Here is a 19,651-nt window from a genome sequence, read left to right as displayed (position 1 = left end):
AGACGGTTGGGGATCCTTTTTCTGGGAGGCGGAAAGGGGAAGGAGGTTGCCCGTAGGAATCTCCTACACACAGCCCAGACGCCTGCTCCGACAGACCGAGCACCTCCCGTGGAGAAGGCTAGAATGTTACCCCGGGGTCTGCAGCCGGCGGATGAAGGGGTCCGGAGGTCACGTTACCTGAGAAGAGCCAGTTCAACGGGTCTTCTTCAGCTGGATGACTTGTGAAACGCCAAACAGCAGGACCTAGAACCCAGGCACCCAGGATAACCACCACTTCCACACACTATTCCTGCGCCGCAGAGTGCAGGGCACAGCGACAGGACGCACAAGGTACACCTCAGTTCCGGGAATCCGACCTTCCCCACCCCTCCCTCCAGGGTCCGCCCCGCCCCCGTCCTCAGTTCGCGATGTGCCGCGCTGCAGCCCTCCCACCAGCTGGCTACGCCGTGCGCATGCGCAGGAGCTCTCGCTGCCGCTGAGCACTCTGGGAAGTGTAGTCTGTATGCGGATGCCGGTGGGCCGCCAGAGTCCTACATCCCGGCGGAACCTGAAGAAGTCAGAACACTCTCGCCACCCCGGTCCTTATTCTCATCTTCACACCTGTCCAGTCAGCTCGCACTCGCGCTCCATCCCCACGCGCTGGGCTTCGGTCAGGGCGCGCCCCGAGGGAGAGTGCGAGAATCCCTCTTCCCTTCAGCAGGCTGTGCTGGTGGAGGCGGGGTCCGCTGCCCGCCACCCTCCCGGTCTCCCCCCCCCTCCCCGGCGGGTGCCGGGCCGGTGCCCGAGGAGAGGCGGCGGCCCCCGCAGCGGCCGCAGGAGGGGCGGCAGCGGTGGGCGCCGCAGGCGATGCCCCTGCCCGGCTGCTCCGGCGGGGGGCGGTGCGAGCGGCGGCGGCGGGGGAGCAGGCGGGGGGCGGCGGCTGCAGCAGAGGGGCCGAGAGCTGGCGGCGGCGGCGGTCGTGAAGGGCATCGGCGGCGATGGCAGTGCTGATGTGAGTGTCTGCTGGCTGGGGCCCCCGGGGCTGCCGAGCCCGAGGCGGGCGGCCCGGCGGCGAGCGGGAGCGGGAGGCCGGGCGGCGGAGGGATGCTGAGTGCGCGGCGCAGAGTCGGGAGGCGCCGCCGCCGCTGCCGACCGGCCGGCGGGAGCGGGAGCCGAGCGCTGCGGCGGCCCGGGGTGGGGGTCCCGGGCGGAGGCGGGGGCAGCGCAGGCCGAGGGGCGTCTGCGATTGTTCTCAACACCCCTCCCCCACCCCACCCCGTGTGTCTGTTTGTCACTTGCAGCTGAAGATGGAAAGAGCCAGGCGAAGGGGAGGCGGCGGCAGTGGCCGTGGCCGCGGCGGCAAGAATGTAGGGGGCTCTGGCCTGAGCAAGAGTAGACTCTATCCCCAGGCCCAGCACTCCCACTACCCCCACTACGCGGCTTCAGCCCCCCCTAATCAGGCTGGGGGCTTAGCCGAAATCCAGGAGCTGGCCTCGAAACGAGTGGACATCCAGAAAAAGAGGTTTTACCTAGACGTGAAGCAGAGCTCCCGGGGCCGGTTCCTAAAGATAGCCGAAGTCTGGATAGGGAGAGGCCGGCAGGACAATATCAGAAAGAGTAAACTGACCCTCTCCCTGTCTGTGGCAGCGGAGCTGAAGGACTGTCTAGGGGACTTCATCGAGCACTACGCGCACCTGGGCCTGAAAGGCCACCGGCAAGAGCACGGCCACAGCAAAGAGCAAGGCCCCAGGAGGAGACAGAAGCACTCGGCACCCTCCCCACCAGCGTCCGTGGGGTCCGAAGAGCACCCCCACAGTGTCCTCAAAACAGACTACATAGAGAGGGACAATAGGAAATATTATCTGGACCTAAAGGAAAATCAACGGGGTCGTTTCCTAAGGATTAGACAAACCATGATGCGGGGGACTGGCATGATAGGTTATTTTGGCCACGGTTTGGGCCAGGAACAGACTATTGTCCTCCCAGCACAAGGAATGATTGAGTTTCGTGATGCCTTGGTTCAGCTAATTGAAGACTATGGTGAAGGGGACATAGAAGAACGAAGAGGTGGAGACGAAGACCCACTGGAACTCCCAGAGGGGACTTCTTTCAGAGTGGACAATAAAAGGTTCTACTTTGATGTGGGCTCTAATAAATATGGAATTTTCCTGAAGGTAAGTGAGGTGAGGCCACCTTACCGTAATACTATTACTGTTCCATTCAAAGCTTGGACAAGGTTTGGGGAGAATTTTATGAAGTATGAAGAAGAGATGAGGAAAATTTGCAACAGCCATAAAGAAAAGAGAATGGATGGCAGAAGGGCCAGTGGTGAAGAACAAGAATGCCTCGACTAGAGTGAAATTGAACTCCATCAGGCAAAATTTAAAATCATAAATTGGCTAAAAGTACTGATCCGTAATCATTTCAAGAAGTTTTTCCTCTTTTTGGCCCTTTGTTAGTAATACCTCTACTAGTTTATACTTCAAGGAGTCTGATTCTCATGTTATGTTATACATAGAACACTATAATTCTTATGGGAATTCCAACCTTCCCAGAGCTAAATAGTTTAGCTGCTTCAACTGCGCCAGACTATTGAAGTATGCAAATCAGCACAAAATGTGACATTCTGACCTTCTAAGTACCATAACTAAGATTTACATTGCACTATGACATAATCCTGAAAAAAGATACATATACTTAGTATGGAAGTGTGAATTTCTATTTAACAGGTTCCCCCAAAAAAGTATTCCATCCCTACTTCTTTAAAAGCTGCTAAGCTTACTCATGGGACACTTACCACAGAAACAGAAATTGACCTCAAGTAGAGTATAAATATATTTATTTATAAAAGTACAAGTAGAAGTATATTGTCCATTGGATAAGTGATTATTAAACAGTACCATTAAAGAATCAAATCTTAGAGTTACTGTAGTTTTCTATAATTTCAAATATTGTGGTAACTTTACAGTTTTTAGTTGCCATATTAAAGCCATGGGAGAGTTCTAATTGGTTATTCTAAGCTAGTTAAAATCCCATCTTCACCTCCGCTTGTTGTACCATACTTGTGTTGACTTTTTAAAGTTTCAGGAATTACTTTTATGTCACTGTTGAGTGGGAGGCTTCATCCTATGGCTTTGCTATGGAAATCTTGGTGTTTTAGCTTTTCATGCTAATTTGAAGGTTGTGAGAAGTTTTCTTCCCAAAATATATCATGGACGCAAGGTGTTATATTTTATGCTGCTGCTTTAACACTATTTCAGAGGGGTTGGTGCACCAGTTAACTGATACAAGAATACATCTGTAATAATATATTTTAGTAGCACTTTTGCAATTGCTGCCCTTAAAACTGTGTCAACACTTCCAATATAAACCTGGCTTTTCCAGGTGTTTTAATTCCAGAAAAAAAAACAAAACTTTTTTTCTAAAAAGCATTTAGAATATAAGTTTTCGGCCTGGGAGTAATACTCTTTGAAGATTGGTTATAAACATATTAGAAAGGAAAATTCAGGCATTTTCCAAGGTGCTCTTTATGATACTTAAAAAGGTTTACTTTACGTAAGACTCACCCATTTACCTGTATTAAAAATTACTTTTCAGGAAGTGCCACTACAATTTTTCAACACCTAAGCAATTTTTTAAACAAGTGGATATAGTGTATGTGTGTACCAACCACCCTGTATTAACTGACTGAAATTTTATCTGTTGAGCTGCATTTTATTCTGAATGAAATTACTGTCTTTTATCTTGGCTTTATTCACCTCCCACACAATAAGTCCATAAATCATGTTTAAGAGCCAGACTCTGATTTCAACCCCCAAATATAGCTCTCATTGATGAGAGCTGGCTGCATGGGTTGAGATCAGAATGTAGCTCTTCTTTTATAGGCTGTAAGTAATTCACAATTATTTTAACAAGTTTTTTCCTCCAGAGGTTTGTCCTTGAATACATTTAAGTAAGATCACTAAGAAAACTTTATGATATGAATTAAGAAAATGAATTTCACTGGTTTGTTACTTAAAAACAAGCAATCAATAATCCGGACATATATGCTGGTATTGGTTTGAAGATTGTATTTCACGTTTCCTCAAGTAGTATGAAGGAATCTCATTAGTTCATTAAATTGTGGACCATCTGGAACAACTGAAGGTTAGAAGATAATGTTAGTACCAGAGTTAATAGCACATGGTGGGTGTTGAGATTCTAAAAGTGGCAAGGATCTTTATACAGTCCTAACTGTAAAATAACTATTGTAGGCTTGATACAAGATAGTTTTTGGTATATGAGGGAGTGGTGTGCACTTGAATTACTGTACTACTGATTGTTATTGCTGCCCGTCATAGTGCCTATTAATAATAATCAACCTGTCAGATTTGGCAAACTGGAGCTGTGAATATTCCAGTATTTGAGCGTTCCTATCACTATTGCTGTGACTGTATACTCTCTTATAACCTTCCTTTCTAAAATATTTATATCCGTTAAGTCTAAATTATTTTTTTTAGTCTGATAAAATGAGTGTGTGTCTATATATATACATAAGTCTGTGTGTATATATATATATATATATGCATACACACATAATAGTATGTTGGACTTAAATATATTTAATTCATTGTATATAAATATTATTAGTTTAATTTTACATTAATTGTTTAAGTAAAGAATTAGTTAAGCAGCCAGATTTTCCACATTGTATGTATACTTCAAAGTTTTTACCATCTCAAAGTTACAGATTGGATAGATGCATATATACCGGCGACTGAATATAATTTAGACTCATTAAGCCTTCTGCCAGTCCTCTTGTTTCATTTTTTTATAGTTAATGTATTCCTTGAAAAATGAAATGATGCTATGATTTTTTGATACTTAAAATTGGCAATCATTCATTAGCCATAATCAAAGAAGATCCAGTTCAAAACTGTGGTATTAAGACATATATTGCCATGTATCTTATAAAATAAGCTACTATTCTTATCTGTGCAATATACATTTTATTTGTTGTCATTTGTAACATAAATGGAGCTGCAGTGTACATGGTATTCTTCAAAATAATAGGATCCCTGCCTTGAAGACATTAAACTCTTAAGGCAACTGGATGTTAGAAGTCCAAAAATGAGCATTGAAGTTAGTAACCAAAATTACTAGCTCACTGTATAATTCTAAAACACTGATGATGTTTGCACATAATAATCCAAGCATAATGAGGTACAGACTCAAACTGTAATAATATAAGCTAATAGTATGAAATTTGGAAACGGGTTCCTCATAATAGTTGGCAGTGTGCTCCTAGCTATTGAAAGCAGCAGTAATCTGTTGCTTATATGCAAAAGATGCAATGTATTATAAAAGTATTAAAGTTCTGCCACACTTTATAATTTTCCTTGTTAAAGCCCCAAACTGCCATCTCCCTTAAACTTGAGTCAAACACAAGCTTATTTGCACTAAAGAGCATGGCCAAAAAAGAAATGACAGGGTGGAAAAGCTAGTTGGAACCTCTTGAAATAATTGGTTCTAATGGGAGAAGTTCACATTTGTCTATTTGAGAGCTATATGATCCAGGCAGACAATCTGTCAGTTCACTAATTTAATAATGCACTTTACCTTTTGTATATAGAAAATGTACATTTATGCCACTGGACAGGTGGGATGTGTTTCAATAACCATGTAGTTAGAATCTGTAGGGTGATCTCTTGCATGCATATGTTTGTGTCGAAACTGCTGTAGTAACAAGTTTCTATTAAATCAGTGTAACAGAGAAGGGTAGAAGATGCTTTTGAAACAAATCCCAATACATTTAACAAAGAATTTTAAAGTAGAGCTCATATTTGTATTCTTAAGGACTAGAATCAATAAAAAACTATTTCTAGCCCAGATTAGTATTACAGATGAGAATATATCTAGTTGAAACTCCCCATAATACCCTGGAAGTTAATTTTGGGAATTTGTGCAGACAAAATTTTTTTAATGATTCTGTTTCATTGTTGTTGCGTGTTTAAATAACTAATGAAAAGACAGAGTACGTGATACTGTATTAGAATTAAAAGTATGGTTGGCTGATATGGCGTCATTAAGAAAATACCCAAACTAAAGAAATAAAGTTTAAAATTAAGGGAATGCAAAGAGCCTAAGAACAGTTGCTAAAATACATACGGTATTATTTCAAAATTTGCAGAAGAACTAACTTTCACCAACCAAAAAGGGTATTGGGGGATTTAGTGTGTCCTTCCATCCTAAAGACTTCCTAAGATGTACATTTGAAAACTAGATAATTGTTGCTTAATAATAGGTTGTATGTACTTTACTAAGAAACACTGTGTACTGACAATTCATCAAGAGTATGCTATATTTATTGCATTCATTTTATAACTCTGGATAAGAATACATTATATATAGTCATCCTATCTTAATATAATCATGTATTTATATTGTAATTTTGCAAATATTTTCAGTAAAATAAACATTTATCTGAGCTGTACAATTTGAAGAGGATGAAATTGGAATACACCCTCAGACACTCATTTTTAATAAGCAGCTACCATTGAAAGCTGATGTATGTACTATCATTCCTTTAGATTTTGTTTTATGGTTTATTTTAATATTTAAGTGAATTGAACTTAATTTGAATTTTTAAGTGGTGTTCTGAAAGTAATTTTTTCATAAGTGTGAGGTTTTTTTCCTGCTTGTTTCCAAATGTCTTTCATTGGAACTATTTATAAAATCCTATTCCAAGCTTTATGTAAGGGCTTTGCTTAGTCACCACATAGTTTGAGGTCTGTCTTTACCAAAACACCAGACGTCTTTGGCAGGATAAAAATCTAAAGTAAACCACAAAGAGAAGTTAAAATTGATTCTTTGCCAACAGAATAATACAGGTGTGATATTTCTCACTGCCAAATAAGATTTTTAAAATCTTTCTGAAGATTTCTTGAATTTCATAGAGAAATGGTGGCTAATGGCTAGCCCATCAGAGGGAAGAATGAGGATGTTAGCATGCTGTTGAGACAATCTATAGTCCACAAAACTGTAGCTATGAAGTACTGGGAAAATGTGTTTTTCCCAATTGAATGTCATGTGAAAATTGAGTTTTTGGATCCAGTTACTCTATCATAAAGTAAATATACCAAAATTTCTGTAGGTGGATCTTAGAGAAACAATATATGTGTTAGTATATTTTCTTGTGTAATGTAAAAAAATTAGTCTTTTTTCTTAATTTGACATAATTTTTAAAATTAAATTTATTTTAGTCAGTTTTTAATCAATATTTTTAAATAAGGAAAACGTACATATAGTATACAATTTAAATGCTACTGATGGGTAGACAGTAAAAAGTAGCAACCAATGTTACTAGTTTCTTCTTTATCCTTCTAGAGTTACTCTGCATATACAAGCATATGTGTATATACATATATTCTTTTTAAACATACAAATGAAAACATATCATATACACTATACTGTACCTAGTAGTATCAATTTTAAATGTTATTTTAAGTGAATTTTTTTCTCTTTTACCTAGATACCATACTTGATCTAGTTAACATAGCATTTAATTTGAACTATATTATTACACCAAGGGAACCTCAAGGAAATTTTGAATGAATCCCATTGGTATTTACTTAAAATGCAAATATATGTATATATTACTTTTAAAATGTGTAAATATTCAGTTTCCCTTCCCTATCCCTAACCACCTTGCCTTCCTATCTTCTCCTCTTCCTTCCCTCAAAAAAGTATTGGTTTTTTTCCTGAAGTAATACAATTCAGGACTGGCAGGATATTAAACTATTTAACCAAGTGTTATTTTAGATTAACCATGTTCTCTAATGGAAAACACCCATATTTTAAAAGCTTTAACAAATTATCACTTTCAGTTTTTACTAATTCTATTACTGTTACCTTATTTTTATCCAAAGACCTTTTCATTATAAGAGCAAATGAGAACTAGAACTATAGTGAAAGGTTATGTTATGACTCTGTTGAGATCTTTTGATTTATTAACATGAGCTTTTATCTTTATGATGAGAAAGGTATAAGGTTATTAATGAATAATTCATTTAGCAACTTAAGTCAAATCCAATACTAAACAAAGGGATAACACTAGTCCTGATAGTTTAAAGCATTGATTCTGCATTGAAGGACCCAGAGTCAGTCAGATGTCCTTGGGACCAGAAGGGGTACCATGCTGATTTGGGGAGAGAGTAAAAACTTTGGGGCTTGAGGTTACAAGTACAACTAAACCATCTCCATTCTCTGCTGGAAGAATATGAAACAGTAACTATAATTAAGAAGGAAGTTAGCAAAATTATTATTCCTAAAAATGTAAGCAAAGCTGCTTTAATCGTTCCCCAAACCCCACCACCACCAAAAAAAAAAAAATCACAATTCTCTTTTCATTCACATCAAGGGTGTAGTTTAAGGTTGCTTTTCTAAAGACCACCAAGAGAAAATTATCTGAAATATTAAAGGTCCCGTACTTGAACCCTAAAGGACACTATCAGAGTAAATATCCAATACTATTAGAAATACCTTAAAGAATATATGGGTTGAGGTAGAATTTTTTAATGGGTTGGTATCTGTAAATTGTATGAAAATGTTACAAGGTTTAAAAAATTAAAACATTGGTTTAAACTTTAGAATAATATATAAGGACTGCTACTCATGACTGGTAGCGTGATTTTCTGTTTGGAAAGTGAGAGGGGTGTTGTTAGAAGACAGGATCCTTTTAAACATATTTTTAAAGCATAAAAGAGTTTGCTTATTTTATTCTAATGATAGCTCATTATTCTTTGCAGAATCTGTAACATTGATAAAGATCTCCTGGTATTTACTTGTTTAAGCTTAAAATGGTTTACATGTATTGTTCCTTATTTAAAGAAAGGGATCAAAAGGAAGGTAAATTCACCTTCAAGGAATGAGTTTTGCCTAAATTTAGGCTAAAAAAATATTAATAATTTCCCATCCTTAATCAAGGAAGTTCCCGTGTTGGTGCTTTCTGGTAAATTATGTTGTCCAAACTTTACCTTCTTTCTAATATCCCTTGTGAGAAATTGCTTATTCTTATTGAGGCCAGTGGCTTCTACCAGAAAATAAAAACTTACTCATAATGAATTAGTGCTGCTGCAGTGAAGTTAGTTTGTGATGTGAATATGAAGAAAATACTCATTTAAATGGCACATACAGTCTCTTCTTTAACGTTGTTGACTTATTTCTAAGATTGGAGTTGTCTGTCCTCATTTTTCCTTCTTAGACTTAGTTTCTGTAAGTGTTATTCTATTCAAAGTTTTCATTGTTCCCAGGAAGTAATAGGGGTAAAGAAAAGGGAAAGTAATCCCTAAGAAAAGTGTTCATAGTATTTAAAAGTTAGAGTTGCTCAAAGTGTAATATTGGGGAAAAACATGCTTCTGTTGGTTTTGTCTTTATTAAAATAATGCTATAAGTCTGATTATTTTATTTGGTCTGATTACAGTCAGAATTTCTTTTCTCTGAGACTCCTATATTCAGAAATATTTAGTATTTTATTTTTATTAGAGAAAATAGTTCTGTAGGAAAATGCTCTTTTTCAGCATTTTATTTATTATTTGTTGTGGATTTGATGAGGTTGTTGCCTAGAGGTAGCAGATATAAAAGAAGAGAGAGAGAAAGGTAGTAGCTTATTATTTTGCTTGCCTATAACAAAAGAAATCGATCCACCGGAAATGAAAGAAATGTCATTCTAAAAACTAAATCTGTATTTATTTAGCCTTTAAAAGAGCGTTGAAAAAGAATGAGACCTAATTCTGCTAATATATGGCCTGACCTTGAGCAAATCATTTAACTTCTATTGGATGGCTTCCTTATCTGAAAAATGAATAAGACTGTGCTAGAAGCTAGGGTTCCCTCCTACTCTAAACTTGTGAAATTCTATATCAATGGAGTGTGGAAGAAAAAATAGATGGAGAATACCAGAATTGGAGAGTGTGAGTAGGAGAGCCTCTCCTTATATTAAAAACAACTATTACAATGCAGCAATCTGTGATGATACAGAAAATAACATACAATTTTATACCATGTATGTATCTCTGTAGCCACACTAAATAAAATTTTCTTCCTCGTCCTTTTTAAGACCAAATTGTTATATACAATTCTAACTACATAACTATCCTATGCTTTAATTTTTTTAAAAGAAATATTTTTATTATCTTATGTAAGGTCTCATTCTTTGGCAGCATCACTTGTTTCTACACATTCTGTAATCATTTCTTATATTCTGCATGACAAAAGAATTTTGAAAGTTAACATCACTTCCTGAAACATCATTGTTCCTGAAATAACCATAAATTTGCTAAATAATACATTGCAGCTCTCATTGCAGTGGTTCCTGAGAATCAAGTACTGCCTTTGACCCCTATTTCCTTAGTCCTATTGAACGTCCTATGTTACAAATAATGATGTTTAACAAAATCAGGAAGGACACTGAACTGTGAATAATATGGTTCTGCTTTAGAGGACCTGTAACTAAGAGGGTGTGCAAAGATAAAACATCATAATGAGTTTGTTTGTTTGTTTCTATGTTTGTTTTTAGCCTTGAGAAACTGCAAAGGTTGATGATTGGAGGGGAAGAGAAGCAGCGCACAGATTTTCTGTCTTAGAGGCATTTATGTAGGTACCCCAGTCCTCCAGTATGCAGTGCCACCACCACTGTCACTAGAGAGGATTAAAAAAGAGTGTCACCTTTCTCCCTAGGCCTCTCTTTTTGGTGCTCATTTGTTTATCAACGACAGTGTTTAAGAGTAAACAGAGTGTATTTTGAAGTGCATATACACGTGTATTTTGTTAGTTTCAAAAATATCTGTGCACATAAAATTCCATTGCAGAAACATTCAATATAATAAAACAATCTAGCCTGGTGGTGGTTCACAATAGCAATCTAATTGGTCTTTTCTCAACAAATTCTAGAGAGTGAATTGGCTATTGTAGAAATTTTTTTCTCTCTTCTCCCTCTCCTCAAAATAGTAGATACATTTTAGGTTTGTGATTGCTCCTTCTTCAGTGTTGTTTGAAATCTAAGTGGGATATAAGAGAATAGTTTAGTTTGGCAGTTCTTTGCCCTTACCATTTTGTAGACATTTTTCTCAGCTTTGTATTTCAAACATTCCAAGCAACTTTACCAAAAAAACACACCTAAGTGCCAAAGCTACCCAGCAAATAAAACCACAGAGCCGTAAGATAATGATTTAGGAATAAGCATAAGGATATACACAAGACACCTAGGTACAAGACATTCCATATCATTTGCTAATTTACTTCAGAAACTGCTGTATATTATTTCTAGGTTCTTCAGACTAGCAATGTGGTTTATAACAATGATTGTCAGTCTAGAATTTCAATAGGACAAAATATTTTGAAGGTTCAGTTGAGTTTATTATGGAATTTTATCTATTGCTGTTTAATAAATTCTCCAAAAAGGGTAAACCCTGCTATAATCAGGTATAAAATAGAATTCTAAAATTCCATCACTCATAACCTTCTTCCCTTCTTCTCCTCCCTCCCATACACTGTGCCCTGTTGGAAGTGGGTAAGAACATGAATTTCCCTCACTACCACCATGGCCCCATTACATCCTATTTATTTGTTCAAATGACAATTGAAACACAGTAAACAAAAGACTAAAGCTGCACTTTGAAAATTTAGAAATTGCCCTATAAATAGATCTATAGAGTCTAAGAAAGAAGAGCTACTGCTTCACTCAACTAATCTCAATGCCATTACTATATTTCTATATAACAGTTCAGCATAAATAGAAGACAGTCCACTCGACATGGTAGGGACTGAAAGGTCAGTTAACGCAACTTTTCAATACACAGTGGATCTTCAGAAAATATTTTGACTAGCATAATTGACAGGTAGTTTCAGAAATGAATTTAGCCTCTAGAAAAGTTGCACCATGACCATTTTTAAGGAGAAGGTGGTAACAAAAGGAAGAGTCAATCAAGATTTATTAGTACTAATACCTATTACTTATTGAATACCTACCATACACTAGGCATTGCTGGGCACCTTATGTCTGTTATTTCCAATCCTCATAAACAACCCTATTATCATCCCCATTATAATATAATTTCCCAGAGGTTTAGAAACTTATTCAGTATTTCAGAACTAGTATATTTGAACCCATACTGACACCAAGCTAAGGATTGTGCTCATTCACTTAGGCCAGACTGCCTTTAAGACTTACTGTGAAATTTCACTCCCTAACTAATCAAGCACAATCTAACCCCAACCACCACTGTAAATCTGCCTCAGATTACTGGGAATTATTTTATCCAAAACTATTCCCTATATACGGGGCTAGTACCACCAAGAGACAGTTGCTTATATGAGGGTTCATCTAGTTGGTTAAAGTATGGTGCTAATAAATACATCTTATTTGATCTTTAGTATAGTTTACAGATTGAACCTCTCTAATCCCGACCAACTATTTCAAATAAATGTCAATTTTTAAAAGGGATCGGATGATGAGAATCTAGATGGCTCATCCAAATTCTACCCTCAAGAGTAGAGAGGAGACAAATTACTATTCACTATAGGTCTACAATTTCATTTTCATGAACCAAAATCAACTGGTTATGTTAAATTGGTTTGGAAATAAGTCTTATCAATATTGGTGAGAGTTTTATTGTTTTTTGCAACTTTTTCTGCCATCTTATGCTTTCTACATGATTCCATTTATTTTCCTATTTAATTACCAAGTTTCCTCTTCTTTTCCTTAACTCCAGCAGGATAAACTGAGATGACTGCTCTATTTACAGATACATACACATTTTTCTCCATTACTCTAGGCCAGTGGTTTTCAAACTTTAGTGTAATTAAGAATCACCTAGAGGGTTTGTTAAACCACAGATCGCTGGCCCCCACCTCCAGAGTTTCTGTTCCGTAGGTCTGGGGGAGGGAGGAAGAGAGGGCCAAAAACGTGCATTTCTGGCACATTCCCAGGTGAGCCAATGCTCCTGATCGGGGGACCACACTTTAAGAACCACTGCCCCAGGATGACGTGATTTTACCTTAACTATAAAAGATAATGAAGGAGAAACTTGGTCAAAACAACTGTAGCATCTTGGTAGAAAGAGGACTCAGTGCTACTCATTCTGCCTTGAGAAGTTTACAAATCTTAAAACAAGCAACATTTTTTATAAATTGCCTAGAGTTTAGGTGAAAATTATTCTCTTCCCTTTTTATTCTTTCATTAGATTTACTAACTTTTCCTATTCCCCTCTGGTTTTTTGACAGCTGTCTTGAGATAATTCTTATGGGAACTAACAATTATGAATCCTTATATGAGAAGCTTAGCTTTCTAATTTATGGAGACTGAAGCATATTTTTAATGTATTAAATAACTCTGGTGTATAAATCTTAGTAAAGGAAAGTGAATAATTTCTATACTGAAGAATTATTAATACAAGTTTTACTGAATATTAAATATTTAGGACTTGAAGGGACCTTAGAATTAATTTAGTCCCTTAATTTTCATTTTGTGACATACGTCATGTAGTTCAAATGGTTCATAATTACTAAAATAGGCTAAGTAAATAGAAAATAAAGGCTAAAGCTTAAAATGCTGATTATCTCTTAAGATATATAAGTGGTAAGAAATATACTAATTTCTTTTAAAAGCATATAATATTTTCACCATCTTCCTGTGTCCTATCTATATGTCTAGGATAGAGGAACTATATATATACTGTGTGTATTTATGGTACTTTTTTCAAATTAACAATTGGACCCATTGATTTAAATTTAGACATACTTCTCTTGGACACTCAGCATATTATTTGAAAAACGTACTTCGTATTTAAAAATAATTTATATAATGTTTGCCAACCCGTGGACATTCTATAATTAATGTGTTGATCAAAATTAACAAAACTGTATATTATAAATCTATATAATTAATATAGTATATAACTATACATAACCTCTTAATAGCTGTCATTCTAGTGGATCACATCCTATCAGAAATACTAAATTAATTTATATATAGACATTTGGCAGTTCTGCAAGTTCATTAACTTCTCTCTCCAACTACTACCCCTTCAATGATTAGTGCTCCAAAACAATGAATGAATACATAGTTGTGAAAAAGATTAACTGCTGATGTAACAGAAATAGTCATCAACTCAAAAGGATCATTATAAGCAGTGTGACTTTTTTTTTAATTCTCTAACCTGTTTGTATTATAGCTACAATTTAAATTTTAGATTCAAAAAAATTTAAGTCTTAGAATTATAATCTGAGTAGGCCTCAGACAGGATAGAAGTTTAGAGTAGATTTATAGGTGATTTCAGCTCAAAATGAGGGCAAACTTGAAGTAGTGTTACTTCCCTGTTACTGGAGTTAAGACAGAGACTAGACATGCACTTAATGTAGGATGCATAAAGGGAATTAATGAATCAGAAAAAGATGCACTGTTATTACCTTAAAGATTCTTTTCAACACTGAGAGTCAGAATTTCTTGGGAATAATACTTGAACTTTTTTTGTGTGTGTGAGGAAGATCAGCCCTGAGCTAACATCCGTGCCAATCCTCCTCTTTTTGCTGAGGAAGACTGGCCCTGGGCTAACATCTGTGCCCATCTTCCTCCACTTTATATGGAACACCGCCACAGCATGGCTTGCCAAGCAGTGCATTGGCACGCGCCATGGATCTGAACCCGGGCCGCCGCAGCAGAGTGCGCCTGCTTAACCGCTAAGCCGTGGGGCCGGCCCTGCTTGAACTTTTGTATTCAGGTCTTCTGTTTACCAGATTGGATAAAGAAGTGTGATTTCAATTTTTCTAGTATTATTCTAAAAATATATTAAGAAAAAACTTATTTCCTCCCACCCCATGTTATTGCTAAACAACATAGGAAACAGTTTTCAAATTTTCATGAGCTTTACTAATTAAATTAATTAGTTAAGATAGGTTTCATGAAATTTGCCTTGCAAAATTAAGTCTAGCTTTTATAATTTTCATGAGAAAATTTTCACTTTTAATCTTTTTTTTTGCCAGAAAAAATTATATGAAGGAATAAATTAAGTATTTATATTGCTATTTCAAAAGTACCTGCTACGGGTTTATTTTGAAAGACATAAGTGATAGGGCAATAAATAGGAAGACCAAATTATTGGATATTATCAAATAAAGTTTTTCGTTATAAAAATCCAGATTAAATTGTATTTAAAGGTTGAAGCAATAAAATAATGTTTTCATTCTCCATTTTTTTTTTCTTGCACTGCTAATTTAACTTAAGATGGAAAGAAACAACATAGTTTGCTAATTTCATCTTAAATTTTCTGTGTTGGAGAACAAGTTTCCAACTAAGTTGATTATTGCTGCAAATAGTATGTGTGATTCTCTCCTGGAGAGTTTCAAGGCTTTATAAAGGGCAAAAGGGTAGCTGTGGCAATAATATCTAAATTCAGGGATCTACTGTGAACCAATATGAAACTCAGTTCTCACTTGCAGGGTCCACTTTTTCTTGTCACTTCTTCCAATCATCTGTACTTTCTTATGATACTGTAACATTTCCAAATTTCAGTGGACACATAATAATACCTTGTAGAGGGAAATCTGAGTAAGTTGAAATGTATTACACCAAAGTCTATAAACTATATCTGTATTACACATTCCTAAATATTTAGCTAAGTAAATTTTACTCTTCACAAATATTGTGTGTGTGTGTGTGTGTGTGCAAAATTTTAAAGAGAGCCCAATCCTTTCCACCCCCACTTCCATGCCCCTGGAGAAGTAACGACAAGTTGTTTTCATCTTATTTGTTACTACAATTGATTGGCTGCCCTAAAGTGCTATGTTGAGAATTTGAAATCTGCATCTAGAGGGAAAGAGAGAAGAACAGCATTCATGCCAAATATTTGCTCTTTGTCATGCCTGCTTTAGAGCTACAAATGTTCTCATTGTGGCTCTAGAAATTCTAAGCTTAGCCAGATAGCTGGCTCTTGCAGCACAGACTACCATTTGACTCACCTAGGAATGTATCTCTTCTAATACTTCAAAGAGATTGTTTTAATCCAGTCTCTAATGTGCCTCTGAGGAAGTCAAAGAATTATGGCCATGATGATGTCATCAAAAATACCCTTAAGCATTAAACTGTATATTTGTCTCTAATGAGTTCTAACCTCCGTTAAAATGATAACAGTTTCTGCCTTTAAAATTTAGTCCAGTGTTTCCCAAACACTAGTGTACATAGCATATTAAAAATGTAGGTTCGGGTCCCCATGTCCAAAGATTGTGATTTGGTTGGTCCAGGGTGAAGTTCAGAAATCGGCATTTTTGTCTCTTTCTGATACAAGTGGTCTGGAGGCCATTCTTTGTCATGGACTTACACTTGCATCCTTTCTTCTATATCATTTTTCCAGTTGGAGTTGTTTAGGTTTTAATACTGTCAGCCATAACACCATGGTATATGGATAACACCATGGATAAGGATTTTTTGGTTATACTATTAACAAGTAATATCTAGGGCTCACTTTAAACACAGAGAGGCTAAATACATAAATCCAAGTGTTTCGTCTAAGATTTTGTACTGTCATATTGGCTAGCTTTCTGGGCAATGATCACTAGGAGTGCTGGTTTCTCCTCCACCTCCTAAGGTCAAATTCAAACTACTTGACACGTAACCACTGGTTGCATACTCTGCAGATTTCACAACCAAAACATTTTCTGAGTCTTTCCAGCCTGAGTCAAGTCCATAGGTGATTTGTCTTTTGCCTTCTCACAAGTTGACCCTCTTAAGTCCCAAATGACTTTTCTCAATCTTTTCTTTTTTTTAGATATAAATTTACAAGTTATTAGGAGTAGAAAAAATACCCTTAGTCAATCTGAATATCTCACTCTTCTGGTCTTGTTCAACTTTTTTAAATTGTGGTAAAAAAAAAAAAGCACATAATGTAAAATTTACCATCTTCACCATCTCTAAGTCTGCAGTTCATAATGGTAAGTATATTCAACTTGTTGTACAACCAATCTCCAGATCTTTTTCATCTTGCAAAACTGAAATTCTGTGCCCATTAAACAACTCCCCATCCTCCTACTCCATCCTCTGACAATCACCACTCTACTTTCTTCTCAACCTTTTTTTAAATAGGCAAGATATTTGCTTAACCCTTCTCCCATCAAGAATGGGTTTATAGGCACTGGCCCCGTGATATAGTGGTTAAGTTCAGCGCGCTCCACTTCGGCAGCCCAGGTTCATGGGATCGGATCCCAGGCGCAGACCTACACCACTCGTCAGCCATGCTGTGGCAGCGACCGACATACAAAATAGAGGAAGATTGGCACAGATGTTAGCTCAGGGCTAATCTTCCTCAAGCAAAAAAATAATAAATTATAAAAAATAATAAAAAAAAAAGAATGGGTTTATAGTTATTGCCACTTAACTCTCCAAGTATAATCCTTATATCCTATATTATTATAATTCTCACATGTAAAAAGATTTACAATTATAAAGCAACCGTGCTTATATTAAGAGATCCTTGTAATATTTGAGTGACTGCAAATGAAAAATATTTTATCCTGGAAGCTTGCCACTGATTTACAGGGAAAGATAACTCTAGGTCTCATGGGGACTCCAAAGGGATACTTTGTGCTTATTTGTTTGTTTATTGAAGGTTTGAAGTTAGAGTTACCAGGACAATTAGGCTTAAGTCCTGGAATTTCTGTAGATTTTTCCTATGTACATTCTAGGATGGTTTTCTCAATACTTACATGGTAGATTGGAAGTTTTTCTGGAATTTGACAGTGTTAATGGTCATTAAATGATTTCATAATCTTTGCTTAGTATAATATGAAACTTTACCTTTAAGCCGCTTTATTAGAAATATAATTTGGAAGGAAATAGGCATAAGTAAAAATGCATTTTCTGTAAATGGAGTGTTTCAGATGTTACTTTCAAAATCATTTGCAGTAAGAAAAACCTCAACCCAAGAAACATTCTTAAAACTCTCATTTTTCAAAAGTTTTTCTTCAAAAAATTTCTCTTTGTTATTAAAATTTTTTCAAGAAGTCAATAAAATTTGAAGTCCTGCAAGCAGTATCCATCTAAGTAACCAGAAATGGTATAATTATGAGTATTATGCTTATGATTTTGACATAGGAAAAAGTCAGCCTTTTCTTGGCCTAAATTATCTTGGAACTAACACAAAAACTAGTTGATCATGATTTTTGGATAATGATAACTGAAACTTTCTTAATTTTATGAATTCAACAATTCATAATATCGATGTATTCTTATGAATTTTTCAGACAAAGCAATTTATTTAGAATTTTAAATGAGTCCATAATTTTTGTAGCACCCCGATTTTTCTTTAGTGATCTGCTCCAAGATATTGATAATATTTACTTCAAAGAAAATTCTTTAAAATTGAATCTCATTATTCTTTTCATTTCCATTATAAAGTTAGAAATGTTTTTTCAGTAAGGGGAAAAAATTCTTTGAGTTGAAAAGATTTAGCAAAAGTTGTGGAGCATCTGGTTCAGTAACATAGCGAGCAATTACTTTTCTTTCTTTACAGTGCTCCCATCACTATTTAAGATCTTTCTTTGTCACTCACCATTATCACCCCTAAATCACAGAAATTCATTTAGCACCATGCAATCCTCAGGGCACATGCTGCCAGCAACCTAGAACTTAACTGCTCCTCTGTTTGTAGTCTCTCACATAAGCCAGGCACTAATATTTTGCCAGTAGGAATCTTTATCTAATACAGTAAACTCCAGCCTGAAAATTCACCAAGTTCTGAGCCTTTTTTTGAGAATTATTTACCTACTTTATCAATTATAATATTAAATTTGCTTAGAGTAAAGGATGCCTCTGATTTATTTTAACTAAAGCTAGTCTGCATTATTGTTCTTCAAGCGTTATTAAACTGTTACTAAACAAGCATTATTAACTCCTGTTTTAGGGATCTTTTGGGTCTTTAGGTAACTATGTGCAATTTGGTTTGTGAATCACCATTTATTGTTTGATTCATTTTTTTTTTAAAAAAACAAATATTACGTTTAGTGACATACCAAGGTGGGATTCCAGAAGTACCTTCCATTAAGGTGATTTGCATTTGACTTGAGACATTACATGAAATCACCTTTTTATTTGATGGAACTTTTTTATCTTTTATGTGGAAAAAATGAATCAATCTTAGGTAAACACAACCTGATTCTGAAATTAGATTTTCAATAATTCAGTTCTAAATGACAAGTTAGTTTTAATAATTTTGTAACAAAATAACTATAAAATGAATGGGAATGCCAAATTACTCACTATATTTGTGCTATAATTAATAAAGCCAAAAAAATTTAGTTGTGTATTATTTGGACAATTATTTCAAGCATTCATGGAATTTAAAGAATCCTAAGGTCTCACCTTTGCCCTCTTGGTGTGCTGCAGTGTGGTATAGAGGTAAGGGCACTGTGTTATCGCTCAGAAGCCCTGGCTCTGTGCCTTCTAGTTGGGCCTGGGGCAAGTCATCTACCCTCTGTGGACCCCAGCTTGCTTATCCATCCATTGTGGATGGTCCCTAAGAACCTTTCAATTTCTCTATCCCTGGAGTCAGTGAAACTTCTCTTAAAGTTACCTTCAACTTCCTTCTGTGGCCTTGTCTCTTTTTTCTGCAGATCCTCTTTGTTTTATCTGACATTTATTGACCAT

The 19,651-nt window shown here is 36.5% G+C and overlaps 2 protein-coding genes across 8 annotated transcripts in view; one reads left to right on the top strand and one right to left on the bottom strand.

The window, feature by feature from the left end:
• The window catches only part of WRN (WRN RecQ like helicase), a 123,050-nt gene extending 122,723 nt beyond the window's left edge, over positions 1-327 (bottom strand). For 5 of the 6 annotated variants that reach the window (XR_015548834.1, XM_087418488.1, XM_087418490.1 and 2 more), the window contains exon 1: positions 178-327. The gene's annotated coding sequence lies outside the window, so the exon portion shown is untranslated. The remainder of the gene's footprint in view (positions 1-177) is intronic. The other variant, XM_087418489.1, reaches the window with a different exon arrangement.
• Positions 328-524: 197 nt separating this feature from the next.
• PURG (purine rich element binding protein G) overlaps positions 525-19,651 on the top strand; it is a 36,083-nt gene continuing 16,956 nt past the window's right edge. Inside the window, exons 1-6 of one of the 2 annotated variants that reach the window (XM_087418487.1) lie at positions 525-991; positions 1,281-2,153; positions 4,046-4,089; positions 6,707-6,712; positions 12,814-12,840; positions 15,551-15,562. In XM_087418487.1, coding sequence (XP_087274613.1) covers positions 1,287-2,153; positions 4,046-4,089; positions 6,707-6,712; positions 12,814-12,840; positions 15,551-15,562 — 956 coding nt within the window. In that variant the 5' untranslated portion in view covers positions 525-991; positions 1,281-1,286. The remainder of the gene's footprint in view (positions 992-1,280; positions 2,154-4,045; positions 4,090-6,706; positions 6,713-12,813; positions 12,841-15,550; positions 15,563-19,651) is intronic. The other variant, XM_087418486.1, reaches the window with a different exon arrangement.

Source organism: Ceratotherium simum, chromosome 28, assembly GCF_057802395.1.
Source record: "Ceratotherium simum simum isolate JZ-2026a chromosome 28, ASM5780239v1, whole genome shotgun sequence".
NCBI classification, from domain to species: Eukaryota; Metazoa; Chordata; class Mammalia; order Perissodactyla; family Rhinocerotidae; genus Ceratotherium; species Ceratotherium simum.
Note: the sequence above shows the minus strand (reverse complement) of the source record. Positions and strands in the feature narration are given on the sequence as shown.